The 23,751-nt window shown below is 40.0% G+C and overlaps 1 protein-coding gene and 1 long non-coding RNA gene across 7 annotated transcripts in view; one reads left to right on the forward strand and one right to left on the reverse strand.

Annotated features, from left to right (window-relative positions):
* Positions 1–23,751, forward strand: part of LOC138746997 (uncharacterized) — a 41,198-nt gene that overhangs the window by 13,050 nt on the left and 4,397 nt on the right. The gene's annotated exons all lie outside the window — the stretch shown is intronic.
* Positions 1–23,751, reverse strand: part of hsd17b12a (hydroxysteroid (17-beta) dehydrogenase 12a) — a 108,150-nt gene that overhangs the window by 8,937 nt on the left and 75,462 nt on the right. For all 6 annotated transcript variants that reach the window (XM_069905729.1, XM_069905720.1, XM_069905735.1 and 3 more), the window contains 3 exons: positions 23,301–23,345; positions 6,118–6,152; positions 536–617 (listed from right to left, as the gene is read on the reverse strand). In XM_069905729.1, coding sequence (XP_069761830.1) covers positions 536–617; positions 6,118–6,152; positions 23,301–23,345 — 162 coding nt within the window. The remainder of the gene's footprint in view (positions 1–535; positions 618–6,117; positions 6,153–23,300; positions 23,346–23,751) is intronic.

Below are 23,751 nucleotides of genomic sequence, written 5' to 3' on the forward strand. Positions count from 1 at the left end.
TCCATCTAATGCACCAAACAATAATTTGATGCTTATGTTTTGAACTCTTCATGTTTCTTTCTTTTCTTGCTTCTGAAATCAACTTTCAAAAATAATTCTGATGGCCTGGTTACTTGCAACAGTTGGGCAATATCATTACCACGGGTTTGAATCTGCTACTGTCTGTATGGAGTTTGTACATTTTTGCCTGTGTCTAAGTGGGTTTCCTCGAAGTGCTCTGGTTTCCTTCCACATTCCAAAGATATACGGACTTGAAAGGTTAATTAGTCACACGGGTGTATTTGGGCGACGCGGGGTTGTGGGATGGAAGGGCCTGTTACTGTGCTCTAATTATTTTTAAAAATGTGAATTTGTTTAAACAAATCAATAGGAACCACAACCAGGTAAAAAGGTGTATCAGAATAACAAATGTATTCATAATTTTTGCAATTCTAGTTGGAAAAGACAGTTTTAGCCAGAGCATGCATACAATATTAAACAAATTAAAAATGTAAGTTAATCTACAGTTCAACCTTGAGGGAGAAATAAATCTTACTTTGGTTGCAGAGTAGAGCGTCAGCAGGGGCACAGGATACAATGCGCTAGCAGAAGACACATTCAGGATGATGCCCTTTGACCTTCAAAAGAAATTCTACAATTATTCAGAGAAACAAGCAAAATACTTGCACCAAATAAATATGACAAGGATAAATCTAACTTCACTAACTTCAAAAAGTTATTACAAGGAATTATTCTCAATTTGTTTTGTGTACCTTGACAAGATTTTGTTTGGCATTCAATGTTTCAGCAATTTTGGTACCCTCATGTTAAGCAGCTTTAAGTATGTCCTCTTTTTTTCTTTGGCTTGGCTTCGCGGACGAAGATTTATGGAGGGGGTAAAAAGTCCACGTCAGCTGCAGGCTCGTTTGTGGCTGACAAGTCCGATGCGGGACAGGCAGACACGATTGCAACTGTTGCAAGGGAAAATTGGTTGGTTGGGGTTGGGTGTTGGGTTTTTCCTCCTTTGCCTTTTGTCAGTGAGGTGGGCTCTGCGGTCTTCTTCAAAGGAGGTTGCTGCCCGCCAAACTGTGAGGCGCCAAGATGCACGGTTTGAGGCGTTATCAGCCCACTGGCGGTGGTCAATGTGGCAGGCACCAAGAGATTTCTTTAGGCAGTCCTTGTACCTTTTCTTTGGTGCACCTCTGTCACGGTGGCCAGTGGAGAGCTCGCCATATAACACGATCTTGGGAAGGCGATGGTCCTCCATTCTGGAGACGTGACCCATCCAGCGCAGCTGGATCTTCAGCAGCGTGGACTCGATGCTGTCGACCTCTGCCATCTCGAGTACTTCGACGTTAGGGGTGTAAGCGCTCCAATGGATGTTGAGGATGGAGCGGAGACAACGCTGGTGGAAGCGTTCTAGGAGCCGTAGGTGGTGCCGGTAGAGGACCCATGATTCGGAGCCGAACAGGAGTGTGGGTATGACAACGGCTCTGTATACGCTTATCTTTGTGAGGTTTTTCAGTTGGTTGTTTTTCCAGACTCTTTTGTGTAGTCTTCCAAAGGCGCTATTTGCCTTGGCGAGTCTGTTGTCTATCTCATTGTCGATCCTTGCATCTGATGAAATGGTGCAGCCGAGATAGGTAAACTGGTTGACCGTTTTGAGTTTTGTGTGCCCGATGGAGATGTGGGGGGGCTGGTAGTCATGGTGGGGAGCTGGCTGATGGAGGACCTCAGTTTTCTTCAGGCTGACTTCCAGGCCAAACATTTTGGCAGTTTCCGCAAAGCAGGACGTCAAGCGCTGAAGAGCTGGCTCTGAATGGGCAACTAAAGCGGCATCATCTGCAAAGAGTAGTTCACGGACAAGTTTCTCTTGTGTCTTGGTGTGAGCTTGCAGGCGCCTCAGATTGAAGAGACTGCCATCCGTGCGGTACCGGATGTAAACAGCGTCTTCATTGTTGGGGTCTTTCATGGCTTGGTTCAGCATCATGCTGAAGAAGATTGAAAAGAGGGTTGGTGCGAGAACACAGCCTTGCTTCACGCCATTGTTAATGGAGAAGGGTTCAGAGAGCTCATTGCTGTATCTGACCCGACCTTGTTGGTTTTCGTGCAGTTGGATAATCATGTTGAGGAACTTTGGGGGACATCCGATGCGCTCTAGTATTTGCCAAAGCCCTTTCCTGCTCACGGTGTCGAAGGCTTTGGTGAGGTCAACAAAGGTGATGTAGAGTCCTTTGTTTTGTTCTCTGCACTTTTCTTGGAGCTGTCTGAGGGCAAAGACCATGTCAGTGGTTCCTCTGTTTGCGCGAAAGCCGCACTGTGATTCTGGGAGAATATTCTCGGCGACACTAGGTATTATTCTATTTAGTAGAATCCTAGCGAAGATTTTGCCTGCAATGGAGAGCAACGTGATTCCCCTGTAGTTTGAGCAGTCTGATTTCTCGCCTTTGTTTTTGTACAGGGTGATGATGGTGGCATCACGAAGATCCTGAGGCAGTTTACCTTGGTCCCAACAAAGCTTGAAAAACTCATGCAGTTTAGCATGCAGAGTTTTGCCGCCAGCCTTCCAGACTTCTGGGGGGATTCCATCCATACCTGCTGCTTTGCCACTTTTCAGTTGTTCGATTGTCTTATATGTCTCATCCAGGGTGGGAACCTCATCCAGCTCCTTAGGGGCTGTTGAGGGAGCTGGAGCAGGGCTCCAGTATGTATCAACTGGAAAATAACATATGCTTCTTGAGAAAAGTGTGATTCCCTCAAAGCCATCTCAGTCTATCACCCTAAACTATATCACCCTATGAAATCTACATGTATTTTACCTTGAGGTCAAAGCAAACAAAAAAAAGGAAAATACTGCTATTTAAAAGGCAATGAAAATTCATTTGAATCTCAATGTACAAATGGTTATCTACACAAAGGAATGAAGGATCACAAAACTTTTGACTATTTGAATGGCAGACATTTTCCTCAGAAAGTACATTTCTGTTTATGGAAAGCAAAAATTAGGTAATGATCATTTTGGGTAAGAGACATAAAACAATACCTTTTTTATATGACAGAATCAAGTGGTGCATTTTATTAATAAACCAGTTGGATATTAAACTCTGTTGCTTTTATAAATATCACAGATAACTAGCTTTCTCTGTGAGAGTTTATTTAACTGAATATAAATTGCTCAACTATAAAACTAAGATCTGAACACATCTCTAGATTGTTAAACAGGATAATCCACTAGGTCAACAAATACTACCAAAGCAGTGCATGCTCATTGGTTTAAGGGCCTGAATATTGGATGGAATCATAATTGCTTGTCATTGAGTACTACTCAGAGAAATGACAAAAATATTCTTAATGGTTACCTCAGATGTTTACAACTATAGAATGCTACTTTTATGTTACAAATGACAAGAGTGTAGAGTTAATAGGATAAAACTAGACTCTGTAGTCACGTTGATGTTAAATTTATAGATTTAAGACTCACAGAACAAAAGGGAATGAAAGGCGACTCTTACTTCCTGCATTCCCCCTCTCTAATTGAACTCCAGTCCTCCCATTTTTGCTCCCTTATATATTCCACTTCAGACATCCTCATCATTCATTTTTGTCCCCTCCCCTATCCTAGTTCCATCCATCTATCATCCACACAGATCCCCTCTCCCACCTGCCCTTCATCTTTCTGCCTTTTACTTTGCTTCCAACACATAAAAACATAAAATTCTAAAAGGAATAGACAAGATAGAAGTAGGGAAGTTGCTTCCACTGGGAGATAAGAACTTGGGGACATAGTCTCAAGATTCAGGGGAGTAGATTTAAGAGAGATATGAGGAAGAACTGCTTCGTCTGGTGAATCTGTAGAATTCTCTGCTCCGCAAAGCAGTTGAAAGTGTTTTAAGAAACATTTGAATAATAGAAGGATTGAGAGTTCTGGGAAGAGGCAGATTCAGTAGGAGCTGAGTTATAATCAATTCCAGCTTCTATTTCTTATGTTTTTATTTAAAAAAATAGGTGAAAGCTTGGGCGATCAATTAAGAAAGTCGCTTAATGAGGCCATTTGAATTGCGGCAGTTGAGGAAGAAGGGAAGAGCTGCAAACGGGAGAGAGAGAGGCGAGTCGTTAGTGCTTAAAAATAGTTAGAAAGCAACTAAAAGGTTAAGCAGAGTGTTGATTTGTGTGAGTGAGTAACTGATCAATTAAAGGGAGGGATTGCTGAAGGAGCAGCCAGTGAGGAGTGGAGCTCTAAGGCTTTGGTGCAAGAGGCTTTGGCAAGCAGAGGCTGAGGAAGAGCCTACTTCCTATCAAAGAGGTAAGTCCAAGTGAGGTAGCTTAAATCCTTTAATTAAATTTAGACAATTGAGTTGACTAGAGCAGTGGATAGCTCTGGTTGTGGGAGGTGGGAAATCTAAGACCGTGTACTTGTCCCAGACAACTACACTTGCAGACAGAGTTAACAAACTCCAGCTGGAGTTGGATGAACTGTGGATCTTGAGGGAGCCAGAGGCTCCAGTAAACTGATTGACTGGATTTCTCTTTCCATAGATGTTGCTAGTTTTGTTGAATTCTCTCAGTCTTTGCTTAGTTTCAGATTCTCGCATTGGCAGTTTTGTTTTCCCCTTTCTCGCTACAATTCTCAGCTTCCCACAACTAATCAAGGAGGTACTGTCAACAAGACAGACAGCCACAAATTGAAACCGTATCAAACAGTCAATGAAGGAAATGACTAGCACTTTCACTGCAATATCTAATGAGTTGCAACGCTCACTTTCGGGTGGGATATGGGTCCATAGGGTCTCTGGAGAGAAGTAAAAATTGGTTATGCCCTATTTGTCTTTGATCCCACTTACTGCCTTTGGTTAATTAATGCAAGAAAGAACAAATCCTAATCACAGGAAGCACTTACTGGGCGAAAAGTTTCTTAAATTGCACGCAAAAGTGGTGCATGTTGAAAAATCCAAGTTTACTCCACCAGTGACAGACATTTAATGTTGAATGATAACTTGTCTGTCCTAATGAATTGTGATTCTCAGAATTTCAGATAAAGTACAGCCATTATTCTGCTGGGGACTCTCCAGAGTTTTGCTGCTATTTTCCTTGCATTCCTTTGCTCTTGGGGATGAACCATTCTTCTTTAAATGACATGAATCATGAGTCACGTTTCACATCTGCTTTTGGCTGGTGAAGGTTATCCCAAGGAAATACTGGACAGGTTTTAAATTGTCAGAATCAGCTGAAGAAAACTACATTTTGTATTTACAGTGATGACTCAGATTTTTCTTTAAAGCAATAGCTGAGAAACCGAAAAGGAGACACTTCTTCGAGCCCATGAATCATGTTATGATACATACTTCTAGATTGCATAATTCTAGACTAGGCTGTGGTAACAGACGAGCCGCTAGCTAGACATTGCAAATTGCTTTCCCTCTCCCACAGGAATTAATCTGGGTTTATCATTGTGAGAGTTGAATGCACTTTAAACTTCAAAATCATTGCCATTATTCTCTTATTTAGCAGTCATGTCAGTATAATTAATGAGATTGATGTACCAGGGAATAAAGCAAGGTCCATAGCCCTTGAGTTTTAAAATGCTTTAATGGTTAGCTTATAGTGGATGTGTTTATTTGCCAGGGTACTATCAATCTCTTGGCATGATCAGTTTGTGTTCTCCGCAAGCAAACGCTAATGCTTAGGAACTGAATTCCACCGTTATTTGGAATGCTAAATTTTTGCTGTGTTTAGCACTAAAGCCTAATTTGAAAATACTACCCAAAAAATAAATCATTGTGTAAATGTACCTTTAAAAATGTTAGGGGTCTGTGGACCCCAAACTTTGCAAATTTTGAAAGATAGTTGGATGGGAAAAAAAAAGATGGGTTTGACCATCACTCAGAATCTCATCAGAAAGAGAACAACTGATTCCACCTGCATTGAATTTGTCCATCGTTATTGAATGAAGATCTACCGGGACCAATGCCTGAAGAGGGCGCACAAAATCAGTGAACCGGTGCGGACTCGAAAGGCCAACATGGCCTGTTTCCGCTCCGTAAATCGTTATATTGTTAATCATTCAAACAGTGATAAGGCTCATTAGTCATTAAACTTTTGAAGGAATCTCCCTCATAAATAATGAATTAAATGACTCACCGCTGTACCATGGAAGGCAATACTATACGTGTCATCTGTAGGAAAAGAAAATATCAAAATGTTTTCCCCTTAAATAGAACCATCTACCAAGCATGTCTGCAATATACATTGCTTGCTAAAAATATCCAGAGCTTTTCAAAAACTGTTCATTTTAGACAAACTGAAAGAGTAAGATTTTCTGCAATTCTATGGAAAGCTCACTTTTACAAGTTACACATGAATTTTGAATTATTATCAAAGACATTCCTACTCTTTAAATTCAGTCAGATAGGTACAAGATTAGCATAAATGCAAGACATTGTCAACAAGTCCACTAACTTTACCTAAACAGGGAGCATGTTGGGTTGATAAGACGCGATTAAACTATGCAAGCAATCAAGTTGACTCATTCCATAGCTCGCCATTCCAAATTGTCTGATTAATCAGGTGGTATTTCTACATATGTTGTCCTATCTTTCTTAAAATAAATCTGCAGAAACAATGAAAAGAGCCATATTGTATTTTGCTGTCTGTCTGGATGTTTTAAACCAAGATTCAGTCAACTATTTTAGACGATGTTTGAGGTAGAGATGTTCTGCAGATAAGCATTGTGGAAATGGTCAAAACAGTCAAATGTAATCCAATAGCCAATTAGTAAAACTGAATCTCATTTGCAAGGAAAAAATTCTGATGCACTGTGCAAGTTTATCCAGAAGTAGAAAAAAAATCCTCAAAGCTGTTTGAAAGGATTCCAATTTTGCTTTGCTGCTGACATTTGCAACTGCTTGAATCATTTGCTATATTGACTGCTTTAAATGAGTGAAATCTTTTTCAGAGTGCTTGAGTAAACTAGCTGTGTGAAAGGTAAGATGTCATTTGGGAAGTATTTGAACAAACTAACAAGCAGTGAGTAAAAGCCACAGAGCGACTTAAAACAAATGTGGTATCACCGAAAATTAACCAGATAACTTTGCTCCTCTGTAACAAAACTATCAGTGAGTAATGTGCTATAGCTCATTGACTTTGATTTTCTCCCATTTAAGCAAGCGAATGAAAAATGGCACAGTTAGCACATCATCTAGTGCAATGCTATAAAGCACCAGTGACGCAGGTTTGAATCCAGCACTGTCTATGAGAAATTTGTACATTCTCCCATGAGCGATGTAGGTTTCCCCCAGATGCTCTGGTTACCTCACACACTCCAAAATTGTTTAGGACAGTTTAATTTATTTATTTGGGTGGCACTGACTTGTGGGCTGGAAGGGCCTGTTACTGTGCTATATCTCTAAAATTAAAAAAAAAAAAAAAAAATATATATATATATATATATATATAGTCAGACAGCACAGAAACTGGCCCATTGACTCACCAAGTCCATGCCAAACACCAAGCACCAATCTCATTTTTATTCTCCTCACATTTTCATCAATTTCCTGCAGTCACAAGGAAAACCTGTAAATTCCACACAGTAATGTGTCAGGAATGGATATGGAACACGAGTTAATGCAGCGGTTTTCTGCCACCCTATAGCATCATATTTTACAAATCATACTTTATTGCAATCTACAAAATAACTAAGACCAAAACTATCCCATTTTAAATCTGAACAAAATATATTTTGTCAATTCCATGTAGGCAAATTGCTCATGCTAAATTCACCAATATTGCAAGTGCAAATATTCTGACAAAATAAATGATTTTTAAAAAAATCAAGCAACAAATAATAATTTGATTCATCAAGCTTCAAAATTGTCATTATATTAATCAAACTGGATGAGTATAAAGATGATAGAATAAAGATTGTTTCTGTGAAAGTCCAATAAACACAGCAAGTTACAAAGGCTAAATTCACAAAATCTCTTATTTTATTAAAGATTGTGGCTGCAGTAACTTAAACCTGTCTATGTTTAATTTTATAAAAACAAATTGCTGTAATGGCAATTACATCTGCAGAAAAACAAACTACAGTACAACTTCAATTATCCAAAATCCTCAAGTATCCGAAATTTTTTTAAAAATTAGATAAACGAGGATATCTGAAACAAGTCAGGAATTTCCATTTATCCAAAAATTCTTTGGGAGCTGAACTGACCGGGGACCTTGGATTGCCGGCAGCAGCAAGGACTTTGGTGGGGAGATGCCATTGATTGGCGGCGGCCAGCATTTTTTTTTGGAGAGAATTAAACATTATTTTAATGCTTAAAAAGTTTTCCCTTGTTTAAAAACTTACAAGTGATTTGCTGTTGCTACTGGGCTGGTTTAAAAAAAAAAATCAGAACTCTGGAAAAATTATCCGAAATGGTCCCAACCATTTGAGATAATCTGAGTTGTACTGTACCTGCATTGATCTGAATCAATTACTTTTTAAAGACATTATCAAAAGCTGCAAAGCTAAAGATGGGTTGAATTAAAGATTAAAGGAAACACTGTCATCTCGAAGTTGTTAACTTGCATTAAAACAGTACTGTTGCATGTTAACTTAAAAAAGTGGTCATTTCAATCAATTACCTGTGATGACAGGTACAGACATCAGAAACTGGACAGGTTTGATGGTAGGGTGTGCGATTTCATCTTGTTCTTTAACAAAATTTGACAATGTGAAAAAACTAGCTGTGATTTAAAAAAAGTCTTTAAGATCACATGACCAATTGCAGTAGTTTCCAGAAAGGCAACTCAGCCAATGGGAAAGAAATAGAATCCTTATTCCAACTTTATGGTATTTTATTAGTCGAGTAATTTTTGAGAGAAGTGACAGTTCCACTGGGTGCATGCGCCAGCTGAAGAATAATAATTTTCAAAGTCCTGAAACTCCTCTTAGTGGGTGCTTCCGGCTACAAACTTGCTATAATCTCATGTTAAATTAAAATACTTATTCACTTGAGACAGATGCAACAGCATATTAATGATAGATTGGTCAAAGAAAATCTCGCAATGCCTTCCAAAATTTCAAAAAATTATAATAGATGCACAATGCACATAGAAGTGCACCTCAAATTTCATTTGTTTTTTAAAAAAGTCTTTCTGCATTATACATTTTCCCCACTGTTACACATTTAAAACACATTTTCATGTTAAAAAAAAACCTCACTGTTTACAATTTCCCCGAGTAGAGGAAATATACGAGTACGTACCACCTAGTGCTTTTAAAAATCTGCATGTTTGGCAGCCTCAAAAGACACAGAAAGAATTAATGTTTCCTGTCAGTTCAATGACTGCGTCTGGCTCTCTAGAGGATTCCTGACCTGCAGAGGACCTGTAGCATTTCTTTATTTTAACTTTCCAACATGTATATTGTTTTGTGTTTGGGTTACAAGGAGCCTTGTGGTTCACAGACTAGCTTAAAGACAGTTTGTATAAATAATTACAGTGCTAATGTAGAGTCTGTCAAATTAAATCTTACACTTACTTAATTCATATCATGATCAATTGGTGCTGAAAGATCATTTTAGATTTTAGACATGGGCGAAAACAAAAAGACAGACACCCACATGAAATTGGACATTTGGAAAGAAAAATGACACCATTTCACCTTGAAGACATGTTTTCCCTTCTCCTCAATACCAAATTCTGAGCAAAAAGGTTTTCAACTTTTACTGCTTCTTTTTTCTCCACAGATGCTGCCAGACCTGCTGAGAATTTCCAGCATTTTCTCTTTTTTGTTCAAAATTCCACAATCAGTGTCTTTTAAAAAAATTCTAAATGTAGTAAACACTGACTTTTCAGTAAATAACACCAATCCTAACACTATGCCTTGTTAACATAGGCATAACCATTCTGGAGAAAAAAAATTAAAGACAAAACCATTGAGAATCCTGAAGCTGAAGGCCAGATTGAATTTGTCGAATCAGCTACAGGATCACAAATGGTTAATTATACCATTCAGGTACCCTGTGCTGAACTTTTGGACTCACTTCTCTCAAGTCACCTTCAAGTTGGTATTTTGGTCTTTTAATTTTTGTCTGAACTCCGGAAATAAAAATTGAATTAGAAGTAGAGAGGAGTAATACATGAAAGTCTGTAGATACAGTGATTGAAGTGAAAACACATTGCTGGAGAAACTCAGCAGGTCAAACAGTGTACTTTATATAGCAAAGATAAGATACAAAACTAATGTTTCGGGCTTGAGCCCTTCAAGGTATGAACAAAATGTTGGCAGGCACCTGAACAAAATGGCAGGGGAGGGCACAGTTGTACAGGCAAGAGGTAATCGGTGTTTAAGGGATGGAGGGCACACTAGCAAACAGGGGGAAGGGGGATGGCTCTGAATGGAGAGAAAATGGTATTTAATTACTACTAAACAACTACATAGGCATTCACATCGGACCCAGGTTGGACTCTGATACCAGTGGGCACCTATCTTCTACACGCTCCTGCCATCTACACACTTCACAGACGGACTTCTCAAACATACTCCCAATTCCATATCAATGGATCTCTGTAAGCACTGATCTATCACAGTACTACAGCTTAACTTGTGTAGTGCGTACCTTACCCACAACTCCTCCAGTGATGTCCAAAGCAGCGACCTGGGATATGGACCAAGAGACAGAGAGAAATGCGGTATACAATGATGTTTTATACTGTCCTAAGCTGGGCATCTACCCAATGATGACACTGAATCATTTAAATGAGCCAACAATGAGGTGTACACTAATGGATGGATGGAGTCCAACCTTGATTGGCAGGTGACGCAAATTCTGAATAAGTTTCAGACAGCAAGGCTGTGTGACCATCCACAATATTCCAGACAGAGGCCACATGTTCCCCACAATCCACATATAATAGAGCTCATCTGCTCAAATTGCCCTCACCACCATCTACATTAAGTTTGGTACTATGATAGATCAGTGCTTGCAGAGAGCTGTTGATACAGAAAATCAGGAGTGTGTTTGAAAGTCCCTGTCTGTGAAGCGTGCACACATGCTGAAGCGTGTAAAGATAGGTGGCCACTGGTATCAGAGTCCAACCTGGGTCTGATGTCTGGGAAAGACAGCCAACATACAAAAGGACCCATCACACCCCAGATACACTCCCTTCTCCTTTGAGGAAGAAGATTCAAGAATGTGAAATTGCATGCTAATGGGCTTAAATACAGTTAACTTTCCCAACTATTAGATTCCTGAATGAATCCCACAATGGTGCAATAATGCTGCCCTTCCTTTGTATGAATTGATTCTCTTCCCTCCCCCCACCCCTCCCAACTGTAATTATACTCTTGTTCCTCTTTATGTGGCTACATGATTATTAGAGTTAACCTGACAGACTGATCACAGAAGAACCCATATCTAACCAGATATAATGCGACAAATAAATTTAAAATATGTTCAAATAAAAACAAAACAATCCAGATGAATGAAGCTGGAATCAAGGTAATGTCAGCACCAGTATCTACCAGTTATTTTACATGTATATTATGTAAATACATTTGTTTAACTGTAAAACCCCCAATTTTTGGCACCTATGGGCATTGGTAGATGCTGGATAAGTGAATTGTCCATTTGCTTAAGACTGTTGCATAATTGGAGAACTTATGGCAAGGCACACTAACTTTAAACTTCATTATTTTTTATCTATTTATTTTCCACAAGTTTTTTTTTGCTGGTTGCTTGAATTCAGGATAACAGGGATTAAACTGTTCAACTAAAAAAACTTAAATTTGAGAATGCAAATTTCGATTTGTTCCAATCAGGACCTGGAAAAGGCAAAGTGAACTTGAAAGTGCCTTTGGGCTCTCCCATTAAAAAGCAGTCATAGAATAGCCAAATATTTAAGAAATCAGTACTTCAGTGAAAAAAAAATTGATTTGTACTAGAAACATTTCAAAAATCCGATCAACATCTTGTTGAAGAAAAGTGCTTTGACTTATTTAATTCTTGATATTATTAAACATTAAGAATTGTCTGCCTTTGCTATGAAATATCAAATACTTAAAGTATGGATTGTAAAATGGTATGGCTAAAGCCATATTAGGACCAACTAGTTCATTACAACAGGTTATCCCGCAAATAAATGACTTCTAAAAGTAGTTTGTTTAAGTTTAAAATACTTTTAAGTTACCTTTTTTGAGGAATGATATTGCAGATAAGTAAAAAGAAATAATTCCAGTGAACCAGTTTAAAAGGAGCACAGGGATCAGAACTCAAACTAGTTCTGAGATAAAAAAAAATGACACGCTGGTAGAACTCAGTTGGTTGAGCGGCACTTAAACCCTACAAGACAGAATGCAGAGGGGAGACAGTCAGTATAATGACAATAGGATGGGAGAGGTCAGTAGATTGGTGACCTAGCAATGGGAAAAGGATGACGTACATATGGCAAGGCCGAGACAGGTGAATGGCAGATGCTAATGGAAGAGAGAGGCAAGAGAAAACATAAGGGATCAGAGGAAGAAAAAGAGTCATGTAGGGTGGGATTGGAAACACCTGGAGGAGGTTGATGTGGAGTCAAGATCTACCAGTGCTGGAATATGATATAATGGAAGAGATCAGAGAAAACAAACTTTGGATAGAAGGTGAAGGAAGTGATGGTGGGGGGGGGGGGTCTTGTGATGGAGGGACTGGTGTGGAGAAACTCAGTTGGATGCAGGTGGAGCCAGAGAGGGAGAGTATGATAATTGGCTGAGATCAGAATAAAAGGAGACAAAAAAATTGTGGGGAGGGACAAGGGGAGAAGGTACTTGGGAGCATTAGGAGCTTGGTACATTAGGAGCTTTGGAGATGAGGGGGGGGGGGGGGGGGTGGTGGTGCCTCACTTTGGCAGTGGTGAAGGCCAAGAATGGACAGGTCAGTATGAGAAAGGAGAGTTTAAATGGCATGCAACAGGAAGCTTGTTAGAACGATTGCAGACAGAGAGCAGATGCTCTGCAAGATAGCCCCAAAGTCTGCACTTGGCCTCACTAATGTAGAGAAGGCCACTTTGGTAGTACTGAATGCAGGTGGTGAGTTGCCCTGCAAATTTGCCATCACTTTCTCCCTGTTGGTCTGTCTCTGCCACATCTACTCTAGAGATGAGGCCTTCCATTCCAGGACTTCTGAAATGTTCTCCTCTTGTATGGAGTACAGCTTCCCTTTCCCTATAGTTAACAGAACCATCTCCCACATTTCCTGTATTTCTCAGTTTTACTTTCAATCTCCCACCCCAAACAGAACAGAGATATCTCCCCTTGACCTCACCCTTCACACCATCGTTCTTCAGCATCTGCCAGCTGCAACTCAGTCTCTCCAGCAAACATCAACACCTCCCCTCATTCCACAGGAATCACTCCCTCCATTATCCCTTTATCCACTCAACCTTCTTTGTTCACCTTTCATGATCCCCAGCATTTTCCCCTGCAATACTTGTTCTTGTACCTCTTCTCTCACCACTATCCAGGGACCTAAACAGTCCTTCTACGTGAGGCACCTCCTTCAATCGCACCTACTACGTTCAGTGCTCCCGATGAGGATTCCTCCACATCATTGAGACCAAGTGAAGATTGTGGCAGATAATCTGAGGTTTCTCCACACTGGCAATCCTAAACTCCTCATTGCATGCCATTTCAACTCCCTTTTCCATTAATACCTATCTATTCTTGGCTTCCTCCAATGCCAGGGTCAGGCCCAAAGCAAACTAGAGAAACAACACCTCATATTCTGCCTGGGGTGTTTAAAGCCCAGTGGTATGAACACAAGTTTTCCAATTTCAGATAATTTCCCTTCTCTTCTATCAAGCTACCCTTCACCCCCCCCACACTTTTTCTTTACCCCATTTTCCACGCACCCCTACACAGCCCCTCCCTCCATCCATCCATCCACCCACATTTCACTTCCAGGATTTGCCTCACCTTGGTTCCATTTACTCCCATTTCCTTTACCACTCCCCTTAAAGACTCCATATATATCACCTTTGTCACTTTATCAGATCCAGCATCGGTAGTTTGTCTACATTTAACACTCCCTTCCAACTTTTTCCAACTCCAGCTTGTATGACTCATCTTCCTTCAGCATGCTTTTTAAAAGAAATATACAAATCGTAGCACTGTCTGACATCTCTCAATCAACTGCCTCCATCTCCTTATCTGTCCTTCATCCCTCACCATTCCCTGGTTCACCAATTCCTGACTGGCCACTCTGCACCCATGCCCTCATCTACTGGCTGTCACTCATCTATGCTCTCAGTCTTTCAGAAAGATTCCGAACTGAAACGTCAATCACTTTTTTCCTCACTGATGCTGTTTGACCTGCCGAGTTCCACCAGCAGATTGCAATCTGCAGCAAATAAAACAGTCTCTTGTGTGCCTCTGAGCTCTGCCACATCAGGGTGGAGGGGTGCATTTCATTTGATCAGACAAGATATGCAAGCTGACATAGAAACTGCAATATGCAGTTTGAGTATTCCAGAAGAAATGCAGATACATTTAGACAATTGTGCTTTTGAGCGGTTTTTCTTGAGAGAGAAACTACAAATCAGGGTCATACTATGTCTGCACATTTGGTGACAAAATGCTGAATATTCTTTCTCCTATGCAAAGGCATGTCAATTTAACTAACATTAAACACTAAGAAAAAATGAAATTGTTCACGTGGTTAACTTGTTAAATGATCCTAGGAAATGAGTGGCAAAAATCCCCACCCAACAAATTTCATTGATGCATAGGTTCCAAATAACACGACAAGGAAATTTGATCAAAGATCAGCTGAGTTCATTGCATACCAGACTATTGTAGTATTTATCATGAATAACCAAATTTTAGTAAACTAGGTTGCAGTCTAAAATTATTAGACCTTCATGAGAACAAGTGTATGAATGGTTCAGATTTTCCAATCAATATAAAAAAAATTAAACACTTCTTCACACTTCATTTTTCTGAACAAGTAATAACTAATTTTATGTGTTACATAAATCTTAAATTCATGGCATTTGTTCTCTGAAGCAAGCTTGCCAACGCCCACAGAGTCTGTTCATCCGCACACTCAAACGCCCCCGCAGTCTCTCAGGCGCACACACACACTCTTCCTCTGTCGTTTCACCTAGCACAATCTATTGAGTATTATTTACCAGCAAAAAAGACAGTTGGGAATACTACCTATGTGCTAATATCTTAAAGTCGTGAGGCTGCAACAAGACTTAATTATTTCACCATCTAAAAAAGAAAGCATTATAATGTAGCTTTGGGGTTTTTCTTTAAAGTATGCCTGATAAAACATTTATGTTCGGAAACCTCCTGCATCTTCAGCACTGCAGCATCCTCTGTAAAATTTCACTTATTTTCCTTGCAGAATGCCTATAGTTTTGGCATTGGATAATATAGTTACAAAATTTTAACTGGAAGAATCTATTCTCCATTTATTAAAATTTCAGTCCCAAGAACGTAACTCACATTAGGAATCAAATTATAAGACAGTAATTAGCATACTACAAGACCATAAGACAAAGGAGCAGAAAGCCTATACAGCCCACTCAGCCTCACTTTCCGGCATTAATCTTTGATAACCTGGAAAATCAAGAACATCTCAATCTCTAATTTAAATACACCTAATGACTTGACGTCCACAAGTACCCATGGTAAAAAATCCTACATTTTACCACCACACGGTTGAAGAAATTCCTATCCATTGCTGGATGATTTGGCACATTTATTATTTCGATTATAAACATATAGTTTTTTTTCTCTCCTATTTGGGCTAATCTCAACTTTGTATTCCAAATTTCCATCCTTGGACAGCAACAATATAGTCTTAAATCAAAGTCACAAATCACATCTTTATACATCAACTCGTGCAGTAAGTTTCCAATTATCCAAAAACCACTTAACCAAAATTCTCAATCAATCAACGAGATCATAAATTGAAAAGAAAATTCACCTGACGTGGTCATGTGGGGCTCTAACTCACTGTTAGCTCCAGTTTGGTAATAGCAGTGAGTAAATGAAGGAAGTCAGTGGGTCAGGCAATGCATGATGAGATTTGTCCTCATTTCAGGTAAGTCCTTCTCCTCTCTCTTTCCATTTCTTCTTTACCCTACACTGTACTTGGTTCTCTGCTGTCCCCAGAGTCAGCCTCAGAACAAATCTAATCAGGGGGCATTAGGGTAACCGTGTTGGCAGCATCAGGCCAGAGGACCTCAGGGTCCTGGGAAGGCTTGGCAACAGCAGTGAAAAGGTGCCGAGGATTGGAGCAGGGACCTCGGGGATCCGGGCATGTTCGGTGATGGCAGTGGGGAGGTGTCAGAGATTGGCAATGGCAGATGCAAGTATTCTGCTGATGCAACTGCACTGCTTTAAGCCATTTCTCAGTTATCCAAAAAATGCAGTTAACTGATACACATCTAGTCCAGATCATTTTGGATGATCAGAAACGTACTGTACCCACCTTTCTATAACCATTATACAATCATGCAATTTTTAACCAACACCTCTAAGCATGAAAGCACCTGGTTGGTTCATTTCTACCATACTGCAGCCCATATATACTCACCAATTTCTTTTTATTTATCTCCCAACTCACCATCAACTCTCCATCGCTCCTTCATATCCACTTGGTGCATCAACCACAGAGTTGACAGTTTCTGCATCATGACATCCAACTCTGACCATGCCTTATTTCTTGCTGTCATATTATTGTGGCCAATAAAATTGCTGGTTCAACATTTTCAAATAGCTGCAAGCTCCTCCAGGTTAACACCCGATCATTTGCTTCTCTAATTCAAACTCCCACCATAAACAAATCACGATGAATCCCAAGCTTTTATTTGTTTACTCTGGTTAGAACTATCAAACCACAGAGTATTACAGGACAGAAACAGGCTCTTTGGCCCATCTAGTCCAAGCCATACTTTATTCAGCCTAGACCTATCGACCTGCACCCAGATTATACCCCAATCAATGTACACCTTCAACCTCCACCTCCCCTGTAGCTCCTTCTGCCCTCACCATCCTTTGAATGAATAAATACCACTGAATGCTCCTTTTCACCTTAAACCGATGTCCTCTTGTTTTTGTCTCACCAACCTTAATGGAAAAATATCCTGTTTGCATTTACCTGATCTATACCCTTCATAATTTTGAATACCATCAGCAAATCTCCCCATATTTCCCAATGCTCCAGGGAATAAAATCCTAACCTTTTCAACCTTTCTCTATAAATCTCCCTTTCAAGTTCTGGCATCATCCTTGTAAATTTTCTTTGCACTCTTTCAATCTTATTGATGCATTTACTGTAGCTAGGTGACTAAATTGTACACAACACTCCAAATCTGGCCTCACCAATGTCTTGCATAACTTCAACATATCATCCTAATCCCTGTGATCTCCTGTTGAACCAAATAATTTGAAATCTTGAATTTCTAATCACATGGGGAATTTCATCCCTTAGTATCTTCTCCACAAAATAATTGTCACTCCATCTCTGGAATCTTCTGTGCTGCCTTTACTTTGATTACTTCAAAGATGTCTACACTCCCATTATTAACTCTTAAACACTTATTAAGATTTAATGTCAAAAGACTAAAATGGCTTGGCGCTACATTCAATTGTTCACCTTCCAAAGAATGTGTGCAGTTCAGCACTTGACTGGGTCATATCCATGACATTGCAATGTCTAATGCCACGTGGCACAGCTCATATTCAGTCACAAATACTATCCTATTCGCTGGAATTAATAAAAGGGCATTTCCAAGTAAATTTGATTACATTGGTTTCCAGTTAAAATGGAGAGAATGAAACAAAGAAGGATCAATAGGAGTTTCTAATTGGCAATCAGTAACCTGTGAGGTGGTCACAGTGTCCAGTCCAAGGGCCTCAAATACTGACAAATATAATTTTGGAAAATATCAGGTCATCCCATTTGGATGAAAGGCATTATTCAAACAAAGTGAGACCACACAAAAAAAAAGGAATTTATATGCATGAAACGCAGAGTTACTATCCATGAACAGCAAGTAATTAGGGAAGATTAATGGAATGTTGGCATTTAATGCAAGGGGTTTGGAGGATTAGTGGTTGTCAAGATTGGTGCAACTTTCTGGGGTACAACTTTCTGGGGTATTGATGAGATCTTATCTGAACTACTCTATTGTTTTGATCTCCACACTTATTCTTTCCTTGGTGGCTGTAGAGAAGCTTCAATGGGTTGAAGGGAATGAACCTTGAAGGGAGACCAGAATGAGAGGCGATTTTATTGAAACTGTAATAGCTAAGATTGTGCAGTGTAATAGATGTGGTACTATTAAATGCTGAACTGTACACATCCTGCAAGACAAGTTCTTGAAGTTATGATTTTTTAAGTTTGCTGGTATTCTTCAATTATAAAAAGTCAAATGAGAAAGACACTTTTTATTGTATGCAATATTAGTCAGTTTGCAATTCCACCTTCATACACCATCACAAGCTATTCCAACAGATGGTGAGCAAACTGTCTTAATTTTCTTTGTCTATCCCAGAATTCAGTTAATTACAAAAACAATGTTTAACTTGAACAACTCTCCTCCACTTTTTTTTTCTTGCCCACAAACGCATCCATATGATACTTTCTGATGTAAAATAGGGATAATAAAAGTGAAGAATACATTGCTCTTAAACTTTGAAGACAGCCTCAAAAGGAATGTGTACAAAGGTTGTACAAATTTGTGTCACATTCTATCAAAATATGTCATTCATTTCAAATGTTAAGCACCCGATCTTCTAAATTTATATTTTAATTTGTTATTAAATTTTGCAGGTCCACTTAATTCATGCCATTTATCTCAGTGAAGCTTTAACTTCAACTTGCTTCCACTTGAATACAAATTACAAGTGAAACAATCCTAAAACCAAACTTCTCTTTGAAGAGCAGAAACCTTTTGATCCAAATGCCTCATCATCAAAAGGTTGAACTAAGAGGTATAATTCCTTAAGGAAAATCACTATTCCGAACATTATTGCATCTCCATGAATTTCAGGTGACTAACCTCAAAAGGATTTACACATATTGTAATTATAGAACTAATAAGAAACCCACAGATTTCAGAACAGAAAAATATGAGATCATCCATATAAATCCAGCTATGGTGCTGGAATACAAATATGATGTCATTTGAATAATATGATAATTGGGACACTATGATTCAAGATTCTTTTATTGTCATGTAATAAAAAATGTATTACACAATTTCCTTTAGTCTACTGTAAGGCAGAGAAAGTTTCACCACCAACAGAAATTGCCCAGCATCCCATAGAGACAAAGAGAAACAAAAGAGAGTCTTCTCCCACCCTCCCCACACCAAGAGTCACTGAGTGTCCATCCATTCATCTTCAGCGCTCCCGCAGCCACACAGCCATAAGTCAAAAGATCGACAACCTGAACTCCAGATCCCAAAGTCCGACTTGATCAGGAAGCCCTTAGCACCCTCTCACATTCCAGTTCTAATACCTGGTACCCCTTCAGTCTCAAGCCAGTCTCCAACAGTCCACAACCTGGTGCGAATCACTTGACTGCAGGCTCCAACAGCCTTTGTGTGTTCCTCAACCTCAGTCCCAACAGCCGCAGAGCTCCTAACTGGTCAGCCGCCATTATCCTGTGGAACGTCTCCTCCTCTTCTCAAGCGGGGTTGGTTTCCCCATTTTCAGGTGCTCCAGTCGTCTGATTCCCCAGAGTCTGAAACCCCCCTCAAAGCTACTGGTGGACACAGGCGCCCCCATCTTGGTTCACTGTCCCCAGGTCTCACCAGCAGCAACGCTGCTCTAACAGCAGATGTGGTAGTGCCGCCATCTTTTTTCATATTGACTAATCAAAAACAAATCGTAAAATATTTCCTTTTTTGAAACAGCTTCCATAACAACTAAGATCTCAAAAATCAGAACTGAAATACAGGTAACACCATTACAAATTATAAAACTAGAGTAGTTTTGTGGGTCCATAACAAGAACCAGTAAATTAATTTTAATAGAAATATTTGAAGTATAAACAAAGATAGTTAATAGTTCCCAGTGCTTGACAGTGTTTAGATTAATGCAGGAATCTTCACTTTGTTTTAACCCTGTCCATCATTTGCTTCATGATGTTTAAATAAAATAGGTGTAAATTACACAGAAAGAACATGCTACATCTATACAGTACATGTCAGCATAGGAAAAATCATTGGTTTTCAAATTTCTCTCAACAATAACCATTAGTGAGTTTACTGTTTGAGGCCTTAAAATGAATGGTGCTACATTCCACTGTCCTGAATGTTCTACCTGCATGGAGATGTTTCCACACGTCTAAAACATTCCTCAGTTTCAATTACAAAGGAGGCTCCATGGCTTAAAATATGTGCACAGGATTAAATAAAAGGTTATGACTGAAACCCAGTGTGGCTGAATAAAAATATTACAGATTGCAAAAAGTATTTTGACATCATGTTTAATAAACTTGTCATTATGTGGCTTAAGACCATCTCATATAGACGGCAATGGAGAAGGCAAGTCATCCAAGTTAAAAAATAAAATCAGTAGAACATAAATACACCAGAAGATCATTTAGTACAAAATAGTGTGTTCCCAGGAATGGGTGAGCTAATGGAATCAGCACCAAAAGGGATCACAACATTATAACATTTAGCACAAAGAGATGGGTTTCTGTTTCCTGTCCCAGGAACAGAGTGTGCATTGGAGAAGCAAAACACAAAAATCTGCAGACACTGTAGTTGAAATAAAGACACAATGCTGAAGAAACTCAGCAGGTCAAACACTGTATTTTATATAGCAAAGATAAAGATGCAGAACCAACGTTTCTGGTTTGAGTCCTTCATCAAGGACTGTAAACAGTGCAGCATATAGAACCATAAACAAAAGTGCTGTAGAACTTCAGCAAGTCATGCAGTGCCAATTGGAAAGAAAGGGATATAGCCAACGTATGGGGCATGAGCCCTTTGTCAAGCTAGGAGTAGGAGGCAGGTATCTGAATAAAAAGGTGGGGGGGGGCAAAACAGTGAAGGGGTCAGTGAAGGACTGCAGGCCAAGAGACAAGAGGTCCTAGGTGGATAAGGGTGGGAGGGCAGAAGAGAAAAAAAGAGGAAGGGGGTAGCTCAGAATGGAGAGGGAAAGGGGTAGGGAGCTAGAGGAAAAGTGACAGAAGGAGAGAGAACGAGACAGAGACAGGGAGAGGGTAACGGAAACTAGAGGTACCATTTGGTTGGAGAGTGCCTGATGAAATATTTAAGATGCTCCTCCAATTTGCGGGTGGCCTCATTTTGGCAACGCACGAGTCCATGAACAGACGTGTCTGTGTGGAAACAGGTTGTGGAATTGAAATGGTTGGCCACTGGGAGATCACTGTTATTGCAGCAGACAGAGCGAAAGTGCTCAACAAAACTATGCCGATCTCTTCTTCCGGTGTCTCTATCTTGGAGCCTACTTCCACCAAGATTCTCCATCCCCTACTGAAATCCCCTTCTCCCATCTTAAGACTATTTCCTCCTCTTGGAAATCTCATTCTGGCCTTCTGCCCACTCTAGATTATTAGATTTCCAACTACCATCTCATCTTAACCACTCCCCTTACTCATCCGAATTTCACCCCCTCAGAAATGCCTTGCCCTCCGCTCTCTCCGACCTTACTATCAAACCTTTAGACTAGAGTCTGCCTTTGTGGTCTAGCACACTGACTTTTACCTTGCTGAGGCCAGACGACAGCTCCCTCATACCTCCTCTTATTTAAACTTCCACCAGCAAAAATATCAAACGACCATCTCACATTTAATCTCAGAACTCATCATCTCCCTCCTATGGCCTCCAAACTCAATGTTTCCCAACCCCACACTGCCCAGTTCCATCTCCTAAACCTAATTGTCCTGGGAGACTCATTATTTTTGCATGTTCCTGCCCCACCAAACTGCTATAATCTTAACTGGACTCCATTTTTTCCTCCCAGGACAGTCCATTCAAACTTACAAACGCAATGCCCTCTCTCACTTTAACAACTTCAGTTGCCTGAACTTGATTGCCTCATCTTCACCATGGACATCTAATCTCTTTCCACCTCCATTCTCCTTTGTTTCTTTCTCAACAAACGACCCAACCAGCGGGTCCCCCTCCACCAGCACCCTCCTCCACCTGGCCAAATTTTTTCTCACCCTTAATAACATCCTTTGACTCATCCCACTTTCTCCAAGACAAAGGGGTGACCATGGGTACCCGCATGGGCCCCAGCTATGTCTGCCTTTTTGTTGACTATGTGGACCAATCCATTCTACAAGCCTAAACAAGGAAGGCCCTCAACACTTCCTCCACTATACTGATAACTATATTGATGCTGCCTCATGCATTCATCAACTTCTTCCAGTTTGTTGCTAACTTTCACCCTGACCTCAAATTCACTTGGCCCAAACACTCTCTCCTTTCTCAATCTCTTTGCCTCCATCTCAGAAGATAAACTCTCTGCAAACATCTACAAATCCACCAACTCCCACAGTTATCACAATTACATCTCTTCCCACTGGTCCCTGCAAGGATTTTATTCCTTTCTCTCAATTACTCCATCTCTGTCACACTGCTCACAGGATGAGCTCCTCCATTCCAGAACATCTGAGGTGTTCTTCTTTAAGTTAGTGGCTTCCCCACTCCTGCCATCAACTCAGTTCTTACCTGCACATCTGCCCTGGCCCCCTCTGCCCCAAGATGCAACAACAAGATTCCCTTAATCATCAGCCACCACCCCACCAGCCTCCACATCCAACATTTTCCAGATTCCATGAAGCATCTCCCCAGTCTCTCTCTTTCCCCGCCTATTTCCTTTCTTCCAGCTCCTCACTCCCTTCCTTCCCCCTACAGAAAGAAGCCTCACCCTCAATGATTTCTCAGCTTCTTTCTAATGCTCTCCCAGTCAGATCCACCTACGACCTCTTTCCTGTTGACCCGTGTGCCTCCCCCTGCCTTTTTATTCAGGTGCCCACTCATACCTTGAAGGGCTCAGGCCCAAAATGTCAGTTATGTCCCTTTGTTTCCTATAGATGCTACACGACTTGCTGAGGTTCTCCAGTGGTTTTATGCATTGCACCACAATCACAGCATCTGCAGACTTTCCTATTTAATAGCATATAGATCAGGGCGAGATCACTTGCAGCAGTGGCTAAGAAATTACAACTTGTTACAATTGTGAATTTAATGAGAACATTGGTCTCTGAACATTCACAAAGGGGGAAATGTACTGCTGCTTGCAATAGAGCTGGGTGATCCCAAATGAATCAAATGAAAAAAAGTTGTCATTTTACCTTGCAGATAGACATAACATTGATGTTGATCATTTTGGTGATGACCTGAGGAGAAGAAAATTAAATTGTTATTGCTTCGGAATACAATTAACTGCTGATTTCTTATTCTTATGGTAACAGGAAACACTTGGATTGAAAGACTCAACTAAATTTACTATGTTAGTAGTGATAAATACAATGCAACCAACTAGACAGATTGCTTTTTCTGTACCAAAAGGGAATGCTCATAAATGTTTTTTGACCATGTCGTTGAACACACAATCCAAAGTAATAAAAAAATTATTTACCACCTTACAGGTGCCCCATTTGCCTTCAGTTAGAGTCATCTTACCTCCAATTTTCCAATCTGTTTTCAACACTGAAAGCACATTCACATAATATGGAGTCTCTGAAGACTTGCCAAGCATGGAAAATGCAATAAAATTAAGCTCGCCGACCCAATTGCAAATCC

Source organism: Narcine bancroftii, chromosome 1, assembly GCF_036971445.1.
Source record: "Narcine bancroftii isolate sNarBan1 chromosome 1, sNarBan1.hap1, whole genome shotgun sequence".
Lineage (NCBI taxonomy): Eukaryota > Metazoa > Chordata > Chondrichthyes > Torpediniformes > Narcinidae > Narcine > Narcine bancroftii.